The following is a 9,557-nucleotide window of genomic DNA, read 5'->3' on the forward strand; positions in this document are numbered from 1 at the left end:
GTACCTGTGTGGGGGTGGGGTGGGGGGGGTGGGGGCGTGGGGGTGTGTGCATTCGCAGGCAGGCAAGAGCGGGGCTGCGCCGCGCCGCGGGAGAGCGACGCCTGCGGGCTGCCAGCCAGCCCCCCCGGCGCCTCCCCACAGCACGGCACCGCACCCTAGCCCCGTCACCCCGCCCCGCCCGGCCCTGCGCCGCCCCTCTCACCTGCGCCCGAAGCTGCTCTCGCTCCGCCCGCCCCTGCCGCGCAGCCGCCTCGGCCTCCGCCGCCGCAGCAGCAGCCTGGCAGCAGGAAGGGGTGGGCCCAAGAGGAGTGCAGGCGCAGACCCGTCAGGGCGCATCCAGGGCAGCGAGCCGGCTGCTCAGCAGTCCCGCAGGCCAGGCCGGCTGCTGCTGCATGCCTGAGGCGCCGCAGGCGGCCCGCGGAGCGCAGCGCAGGCAGGGGGTGGCAAGCCTGGCAGCCGGCGCGCTGGCATGTGGCCCAACAGGTGGAGGGAAGCAGAGCGGCCGGCAGTACAGGGCCGTACCTCCTGCAGCTGCTGCTTGTACCGCCCGACCTCCCCCTCGTAGTGCTCCACCTCAGCACCCAGCTGCGCGCCCCGCGCCTCGGCCGCCGCCAGCTGGCGGCGCAGCTCCACCGCCGACTCCTCCAACGCGTCCAGGTGCTGCTGCAGCGCCTGCCCCTCCTGCAGCGCAGCACAGCAGGGCGGGGCGGGGGCGGGCTGAGCAGCGCTCTATCACTGCTGCGCAGCACACAAAGTATACACCTATGGTGTACGCTTTCAAACCCATCAGCCCCAGCAAGCGCCGGCCAAGCACACTCGAGCGGCCATGCACAGGCAGGCGGGGGCCGACGCAGGCACGGCGCGGGCAAAGGCGCATCAGCAGCCGGCAGCAGGCTGCACGGGTCGCTGCTTGCCTGTTCGCTGGCGTCCATCCGCAGCTGCAGCTGCTGCTGCATCTCCTGCAGGGCTGCCAGCTCTCCTCGCAGCGCCTCCCCGCGCGCCGCCTGCTGCTGCTGCTTGTCCTGCAGCTCTGCCGCCGCCGCCTCGTACCCCGCCTGCTCCTCGGCGCTCTTGCTCCTGAGCACGGCGGCAGCGGCGGCGGCGCCCAGCGCGGCGCCGCCCGTCGCCGCGCCCCCAAGGAGAGGCAGCTCCAGGTCTGGAGCTGGGCCGGCGCAGGCGGCGGCGTTGGGGAGGGTGGGCGCGTCGGCGACGGCGCTGGCTGCTGCCTCGGTGCCGGCAGCGGTTGAGAAGGTCTCGCTGGCGGCTTCGGCGGTACCCAGCTCCGCCACCTCAGCGACCGCCTCCGCGGCGACCGTGGCGGCGGCCGCAGCCTGCAGACGACCAGAGACGAGGGGCTGTAAGGGATGCTGGAGCGCACTTGAGCCAGGCCAAGCCCCGGATGGCTGGTGAATAGAAGCGGCGGGAAAGGCGCGGGGGCAAACGGCGGCAGCCGGCGGCGGCGAGGTGGGGCGCTATCCCACCTGCTCCCCCGTCACCAGTCCTGCTGCGGCGAGGAGCTGGAAGGTGTTTGTCAGGATTTCACGCCTCGAGCGGGAGGGTTGGGTGGCGCCATCAGCGTCTCCGCCGGAGCTGGAGGCTGCCCTGGGCTGAGCCTGGCGGCGCAGCACCCCGCCGCGAGCCGGCGCCACTCCAAGCTTGTGCACGCGCCCAGCCGGGTGAAGGACCTGCATGTCGAAGGCGTCCCCTGCACTGTCGAGCGCTTCCCCCGCAATCAAGCAATGCCCTGGCACACCTATAGGGCCTCCACCATGACCCCCCGATCAAGCTGGGGTCCATCCCCGCCACGTGAGCAAATTTGTGCAAGGCAGGAACCCAAGCCGCGGCGAGGAGTTCCTGGAGTCGTGCATCGATCTCTCACTAGCATGCAGTGCCAGGCAGTCCCACCAAGCTGCACCCGCCCATCGGCAGTGCTCTCGTGCACCCGGGCTGCCTCTCGGTTGCCTCGCTGTTTCCTGCCAGCCCAGCAACGGCACCAATCCAATGCGCTAGACGCCCGCATTGAGGGCCGGCGCAGCGGCGCGGGCAGCCGCCGCCCGCGCCGCTGCCGCTGCGCCGCCAGCGCAGCCGTGCCCACCGCGCAGCCTGGCAAGACTAAGGTCGCCTTCCTGGGCATCGGAATAATGGGAAACGCCATGGTGGGTGCTGCAGCTGCGCCAGGGCCGACATGGGACCTGCACCAAAAGCTCCACCCAGCACTGGTGCTACAGCTTGGGGGGCTTACGCCAGCGGCCGTCTCACGCCTGTCTCATGCCGGTTGGCTGCCCGTCTCCCGCCCCAAGCAGGCCGCCAACCTGCTGAAGGCTGGGTACGAGGTGACGGTGTGGAACCGTTCGCCAGACAAATGCGCCGGGCTGGCGGCGGCGGGAGCCACGGTGGGTCTCCCTGTTGGCCGCCGCCCGACGGCGCACGGCATCTGCTGAGGAGAGAGGCTGCGCAGGCTGCAGAGGCTGCGCAGAGGCTGACCGCACGCAGCCCTTGAACCATGGCTCGCGGAATGCCTGTGTGTGCGGCATGGAACCAGGCTGGGCACGAGCCTCTCCCTTCTGAGCTTTGTGCCCTGTGCCGCCTGCGGGGCCTTTGCCGCAGGTGGCGGGCACCCCGGCTGAGGCGGTGGCAGCCTGCGACATCGCCCTGGCCATGCTGTCCGACCCAGAGGCCTGCCTAGCTGTGGCCACAGGTGTGTGCGGGGGACTCGGCAGCGGCCAGGCGCCTGCTTGCAACGGGGCGGGCGGCCTGGGCGGCACCGGCGCGGGTCCAGCCTGTTGCCCCAGCCTGTCGCCCCAGCCTGTTGCCACCCGTCACCGCACGGGGCCGCCACCTGGCAGCCCCATGCTTTCCAGCTTCCCAGCCCCTGCTCCCTCCCACGCCTCCCCGCCGGCTGCAGGCCCTGAGGGGGTGGCCTCAGCCATGGCCCCCGGCAAGGGATATGTGGATGTGAGCATGGTAGATGCCGCCACGTCGCGCCAGGTGGCGGTGGCAGTACGCGCGGCGGGCGGCGCCTACCTGGAGGCCCCCGTCAGCGGCAGCAAGGGCCGCGCCGCGCGCCTGCCCGCGCCTGCTTTCTTCGCCCTGCGCAGCAGCTGGCCCCCTGGCCGCCGCCGGCGCCCGGTCGGCGCCCGCCGTGAGCGGGAGGCTGCTGGGCAACGCTTTGGGAGCCTGCTGGGCAACACCTTTAATGATTTGGGAGGCTGCTGGAGGAAGAAAGGAAGGCTGGCTGCCCTCATTGGTGGCCCTGCGCTGATGGCGGCTGCCGGCCTGCCTGCTTGCCTGCTCCGCCGCAGGCGATGAGAGCCTGTTTGAGGCGGCGGCGCCGCTGCTGGAGGTCATGGGCAAGGCCAGCTTCTTCCTGGGTGCGCCTCGGTGCACTTTGGTACCGCCGGTACCGTCCAGCAGGGTTCAGCCGGCCCACCCGTGCTTGCCTGGGTTTTCCACGCTGCCGGCGTGCCGCCATTGCTTAATGCTTCCTGCAATGCTGCCTGTAGCAAGCCAGCTGTATGCTGCGCCATGCTATGCCTGCTTGCTCGAGTTTCTTTCTTCTGCGCGTGCAGGCGAGGCGGGGGCGGGAGCCAACATGAAGCTGGTGGTCAACATGGTCATGGGCTCCATGATGGCCAGCTACGCGGAAGGTGAGGGGAAGCTGCCTGTACAGCCTAAAGAGCTCTGCCTCTAACACAACAGCTGGCGGCCGTGGGCTTGCTGGCCCGGGAACCCTAAAACACCTAGCCCCCTCCCCCCGCGGCCTGCGCACCACCTCTCGCCCTGCTCCCGCCTGCCTGACACCAGTCTCCGAGCTCTCCGTGCCCACAGCATGCGCGCCGCCGACTCCCCCCGCCCGCCCACCCCTCTGCTGTTGACCCCGCGCGCCTGCAGGGCTGCAGCTGGCGCAGCGCTGCGGGCTGCGGCAGGAGGACCTGATTGAGGTGGTGAAGCTGGGGGCCATAGCCAGCCCCATGTTTGCCCTCAAGGCGAGCCGCCGCGGTGCAGTACAGCGAGCACTACAAGTCGCGGCGGGGGCCTCCTTGCTGCTGCCCTGGCAGTCGATGCCAGCATGCCACGGCGGGGCCAGGCCTCGCCCCTGCCCCTGTGCATGCCCGTGTTTAGTCAAACCCCTATATAATCTGCTTTTCTTGTTTGAACCCCTATTAATTCTGCATTTTATCAAACCCCCAGTCCATCTGCTCCCCCTGCCCTCTCCGCCGCAGGCACCTGGCATGGTGGCGGGCAAGTTTCCCACCGCCTTCCCGCTGAAGCACCAGCAGAAAGACCTGCGGTGAGCGGTTTGGGTGGAGTGGGGTGGGGTGGGAGGGCGCCTGGGTGATGCCAGGTGCTGCAGGTGGATGGTTCTGGCGTGCTGGCTGGCCTCCCACGATGCATGCCCGGCTGCCTGAGCCTGGTGTGCGTGCCGCCAGCTGCGGATGACGTCAGAGTGGCTCTGTGTGTCCCGACCCTGCTGCCGCCGCCGCCCCGCACGCCTTCCCTCCCTCGCTCGCCCGCCCGCCCCGCAGGCTGGCGCTGGCGTTGGGGGATGAGGTGCAGCAGCCGCTGCCGCTGGCGGCCGCGGCCAACGAGCTGTATAAGCGGGTGGGTGGCTGGGTGGGTGGGTGGGGCGCCACCTGGGCCATTGGGTGGTGGGTGGCTGAAGGTGGCGCAGGTGGCTTGGGGGTGGGCAGGCGGTGGCTGCGGCTGGCTTGCGCGTGTGTGGGCGGCACCGCCGGCGCCGCCGACGGCTTGCTGTGGGGCGGCACCCGATGCGGCCCCACGCACAGCAGTTTACCGCCTGTGGCGCAGCCTGCATGCCGGCACCCTCGCGTGGATGGCGGCCCCCAGTGCCCCGCCGCCGGCCGCCAAGCCTGCTGGCGCTGCCTGAGGTCAGCCACATGTATCCTCTCCCCTGCAGGCTCGGGCAGCTGGCTACAGTGATGCCGACTTCAGTGCGGTGATGGCGGGGGTAGGCAGCGGCGAGCAGGCCGGGCAGGCGGCGTGATTATTATTGCTGGTTGTGGCACTGCTGCAAGGCAGGTGCGTAAGCAACGTCTGCCCCACAGCCCAAAAGCCCCCGGGCGAGGCGCCAGGGCTGAGATGAGAGGCGGCGGGCGGCGGTGGAAGGCAGGGGGGCCGCGCTGCTCAGCATGCCCGCATGGGTTGACACACATGCACTTGTCCACCATCGGTGGCTATCCCAGACTCTCTACATGTAAACTGGTACATGCCCCAAAGGGGGGGTGGCATCGCAGGCATCGAGCCGCATCAAATCGCAACGCAACGCATCAAAACACACACGCCCTCCCGGTCAACAACAGCCCATGCGTCTGGACACCAGCAGCGGGGCCAGCTTCCACCGCCCTCCTGCATCTCTCGCCGCCACGCCACGGCACCGCCTCTCCCGCTTCTGACATCGAAGCCGCTCCCTCGCCTGCTGGGCCGGGGCTGCCAGCCGGCTGGCCCGCTTGGATGCCAGTGGCGCCTTCACGGCTCCCACTCGCTCTCCCCAGGCTTGGTCAGCGGTACGTACCGCACGTGCATGAGGTCGTGCTTCTTCACGCGCCCGGCGGCATCCTTGTCGATGCATTGCATGACCTGCAGGCACGGCGGGTGGCGGCGGGCGGGTGGCGGCCAGAGCGGCCAGCGGCGGGCGGCGCCAAGCGCAGGCGGCGGCAGCGGGTCAGGGGACGAATGGTCCTGCCCCGAATGGCGCCGCCGCTGCCGCGGCTGCCGTCCCTCCGACAGGCAGCGGTTAGCAGCCGCCCCCACTGGCTCCCCTTTCCAGCATCATGCCCACATCATGCCCCCCGCCCACTTGCCGCCAATGCTGTCACCATCATGCCCGGAGGTGGGTGGGTGGGTGGGTGGGTGACACACCCACCACCGAGAGGCCCCCCTCCACCCCCGCCCACCCACACACTCCCACTCTGCTCCCAGCCTGGGGCCACACCTGATACTCCCACTGCGGCCCCACGGGAATCACCATGCGCCCGCCAGGCCTGAGCTGGCGCACCAGCACGTCTGGCAGCGAGGAGGCGGCTGCGGGGGGGAGAGCGGAGCAGGCCGGCATCGTGGGGAAGAGGTGGCGGGCTTGGCTGCCTGGAGGCAGCTCCGAGCCAGCTGCCCCGCCCTGGCCAGCATGGCCAGGACCCGAGTGGAGGAGGCAGGCTGCTGCCAGCGCCCGTCCTGCGCCCTGTGCTGCTGCTGCCGCTGCCGCCCGGCCGGGAGGAGGGCCAGAGCTTCTGGCGTAACAATCCCTAACAAATGCGGAGAGCCGTTCACCATTCACCAATCATGCCCAGCAAGCAGTGCTCACCAGCCCCCACGTGGATCGCATCAAAGCCCTCCTGCTCCCCCTCCAGCACATCCCCCAGCACGTTCCCCGCACGCAGCTGCGGCGGGCGGGCGGGGTGGGTGGGTATCGGGCGTGGGGCGGGGCTGCGGCCGGTGGGGAGGCGAGCGGGCACCACATGCGGCCGTACGACCTGCACCGCGTCGACAACTCGCACAGCAGCTCACCTCCACCACACCGTTGTCCAGCAGCTCTGGATGGTCTGCCCGCACGTTCTTCACAGACTGAGCGCACAGAGGGAGTCGGGAGAGAGGGTGGCAGCCATGCAGGAGGTGGTGGTGGTGGTGGGTGGGCGAAGGTCAGAGCCCTCCTCGACGAGGCAGGGTGCCACGGCTGGCAGCGATTCAAGGAGGCGGCACATCACTCCAGTGACCAGCCAGCTGGCTCCTAACCCCCGGGTGTGCCTCAGCTCCAAACAAGTGCCAGCCTGGCGCCAGCCAGCCCCGCCCACCTGTGCCGCAAGCTCCGGATGCTTCTCGATGCCAATCACCTTGCCTGCACGCCCATGTGGTTGTCCAGCGATCAGCGCTGCGCAGCCCTGCCAGCGCCAGGCGGCCTTGCCGGCGGCGGGGGCAGCCTGGCAGCGGGCACCGGAGCGGGGCCTGCGTGCCTCAGCAGCACTGCCACCCTGCCCTCCCAGCGGCGGCGGCTCACCCGCCTCCCCCACCATCAGCCCCATGGCAGCTGCCAGGTAGCCAGAGCCTGCGCGGCAGAGCTCCGAACGGTGGCTGTGAGGCACGCACTCCCTTTCTAACTTGATTCAATCAAAAATTCAAACAACTTTCCAGACGCGCACGTGGCTGCCGCGAGGCAGGTGTCAGCCCTCCCGCCACGGCCTCCCCAGGGAGGTCCCATGGTGCCCGCCCCGCCGCCGCCGCCGCAGGGCGCAGCCGACGCCCACCGGCAGCCGCCGCCCACCTGAGCCCACATCGAGCACGCGGGCCCCCGGGCGCAGGTGGCCCCGCAGCAGCTCCAGGCAGGTGGCGTGCATGTGAGGAGCGGAGATGGTCTCGTGGTAGCCGATGGGCAGCGGGGAGTCCTGCCGGGCGCAGGCAGGCGGTACAGGCGGTACTGGGCACAGGCAGCACAGGTGGGGCATGCGGTACAGGCGGTAAACGTGAGTGTTGGTCTGCTGGATGGGGGGGATATCAGCTTCCCGTCGGATGGCCGCAGGCGCTGCCGTGCGGCCGCATGGCCCATGGAAACGCGGGCTGGCCTCCAGAGCAGCTCAGAGCAGTCCCAAAGAGCAGTCTCAGAGCACCTCACAGCAGCACAGCGCGGCAGCAGCAGCAGCAGCAGCAGCAGCGGCAGAGCGCAGCGCGGCACAGCGCGGCACAGCAGGCTGCAGGCCTCCTGCCTGGTAGATGTAGGCCAGCGGGATGCCGCTATCAACGTAGTGAGCACGGTCCGTCTGGCGCAGGGCCCGCTCCACTGGCGGCAGGCGGGCCAGGGGGGTCATACAGGCGGGGGAGGCGGGGAGGAGCAGGGAGGCGTGCACGTGTCAGGTGGGTGGGAGGTGGGAGCTGCGGCGGTGCGAGCAGGGGGGAGGTGCGAGGGTGCTGCGCCTCAGGCTGCCGGAGGCGTCAATCGGTCAGGGAGGCTGCGCACCGTCTGAGTGCGCCACCACGCCGTCTCGCTTGAGGTGGTCAACCAGCCAGTCCTGGCCGCGGGAGCGCATGGCGGCGGAGGCGCCTGCTGCGCCGTGCGACGTCGGCGGGCGGGGAGGCTGCGGCGGCGGCGCGGCGAGCGCTGAGGGCGGCGGGCGCGAGGGAGACGGCAGGGGAGGAGCAGGCGTCCAGCGGTAGAACAAGGGATGAGAGGGCGGCGCAGGGTGGAGAGTGCATGCATTAGCAGAGGCAGGGGGGGGCGAAGGCGGAGCTGCGGTACCCTTGGAGCAGCTCCAAACCTGGCCCCGGTGCGGGTTCTGACGGCGGCATTGGCACCCACCTTCGCCGCGGAGGAAGCTCGAGGAGGCCCAGAGGCCAGCTGCCAGCGCAGGGAGCGAAACCAACACGGCTCTCCGCAGCTGTGGGGCTGCCGCGCCCGGCGGTGATGTCAAGCGGCAGTGGAAGAATGCCGCGAGCGGCTGGCTGGCGCAGAGGGCGAGTCGGGGAGGGTGTGCAGCTACGCGAACGCAAAGTCGGGAGTCAAGGCTCGGCGGGCTCCCTGCACGCAGCAATCGTCTCTGCATTGAATGTTCGAGTGTCGGATAATCAGCAGTGGTCACAAACAAGAGCGAAAGGCTTGACAGCGTGGCGCAGGCGCCGGCGCCCTTAACCCAAGCCAGCGCCGCAGCTCCCCAGCTGCAAGAGCGAAGTGCCCGCTGCTTGGTGCAGATGTGGGGACTGCTCTCCCGCTGTCGCTCTGGGTCCTCATCCGAGCTGTCCCAAGCTGGGCGCGCTTTCCGAAGGCTGCATGCACAAGCATCAGGGTGTGCAAAGGCTGCTGGGTGGTGTTTTTTGTTGGTGCTCAATTGTGGCATCATCCTGGGGGGCGGGGCACCCCCTTTCCCTCACGCCCCTCGCTGGCAGCACTGGAATGCGGGCAGCCATGCCGCTCTGACTTCTTCGCTTATGGCTACCTTCCTTTCTTCAGTTTCCTCCAGCTTCCTCCCTCAGTTCCAGCACCCGCTCTCCGTGCCCCAACTGCGACACCGTCCTGTGTTGTGACACACCGGCGAATGAAGGATTGCTTGCAGGAAAACAGGTGGTACCGGCCATTCGTGTAGGAATGCAGTGCTCGCATACAATACTCAGTAAGCTGGTGGGTTCAACGTTGCAGTGCTGGGCTGAGCGCTGAGCGGCTGCGCAGCAGCTGCAGCCGGGAAGGCGGCTAAGGCGGCCAAGCGCGCGCCACGCCACACCACATGGGATGCCTCCCCACGCCGCGCTGCATGTGTGTGTGCGGGGGGCAGCCCTATGCCATGGCCTGTGCCTGCGGCGCGCGCCGCGCCTCTGCGTTGCGCGCCGCCGCGTGCGCCGCCGCCTCCTCCGCGCTCATGCCCGCATGCGCCTGCGTGGCGTCGTCCTCGGCGCCGGGCGGCGGCGGCGGCGGCGCGCAGCCCAGGCAGCGGGCGATGATGTTGATTGGGATGCAGATGATGAAGAGGGCCAGCAGCAGCGCCAGCAGGATCTGCGGGCGAGGGATGGGGGGTGGGGGCCAAGGGTGGAGGCCAGGCCAGGGGTGGGCCGCGCAGGGTGTA

The 9,557-nt window shown here is 69.9% G+C and overlaps 3 protein-coding genes across 3 annotated transcripts in view; 1 reads left to right on the forward strand and 2 right to left on the reverse strand.

Moving 5' to 3' along the window:
* Window positions 1–1,883: 1,883 nt before the first annotated feature.
* CHLNCDRAFT_133685 (hypothetical protein) lies at window positions 1,884–5,005 on the forward strand (the record flags this gene model as incomplete). Its single annotated transcript, XM_005851905.1, has 11 exons — window positions 1,884–1,888; window positions 2,081–2,156; window positions 2,304–2,393; window positions 2,608–2,698; window positions 2,906–3,142; window positions 3,303–3,371; window positions 3,570–3,647; window positions 3,892–4,004; window positions 4,224–4,291; window positions 4,527–4,602; window positions 4,919–5,005. The coding sequence occupies 11 exons, from the start codon at window positions 1,884–1,886 to the stop codon at window positions 5,003–5,005; spliced, it is 990 nt and encodes a 329-aa protein (XP_005851967.1).
* Window positions 5,006–5,487: 482 nt separating this feature from the next.
* CHLNCDRAFT_133686 (hypothetical protein) lies at window positions 5,488–8,033 on the reverse strand (the record flags this gene model as incomplete). The annotated part of the gene is made up of 9 exons (XM_005852217.1): window positions 5,488–5,598; window positions 5,954–6,042; window positions 6,320–6,395; window positions 6,523–6,579; window positions 6,807–6,850; window positions 7,010–7,057; window positions 7,274–7,394; window positions 7,692–7,786; window positions 7,964–8,033. 9 exons carry the CDS (start codon window positions 8,031–8,033, stop codon window positions 5,488–5,490), a joined length of 711 nt encoding a protein of 236 aa, XP_005852279.1.
* A 1,238-nt stretch (window positions 8,034–9,271) lies between these two features.
* CHLNCDRAFT_56629 (hypothetical protein) overlaps window positions 9,272–9,557 on the reverse strand; it is a gene marked incomplete at its 3' end in the record, with an annotated part of 5,424 nt that continues 5,138 nt past the window's right edge. The window contains exon 9 of the mRNA XM_005852218.1: window positions 9,272–9,487. Coding sequence (XP_005852280.1) covers window positions 9,272–9,487 — 216 coding nt within the window. The remainder of the gene's footprint in view (window positions 9,488–9,557) is intronic.

The sequence above is a fragment of the Chlorella variabilis genome (assembly GCF_000147415.1).
Source record: "Chlorella variabilis unplaced genomic scaffold CHLNCscaffold_1, whole genome shotgun sequence".
Taxonomy (NCBI): domain Eukaryota; kingdom Viridiplantae; phylum Chlorophyta; class Trebouxiophyceae; order Chlorellales; family Chlorellaceae; genus Chlorella; species Chlorella variabilis.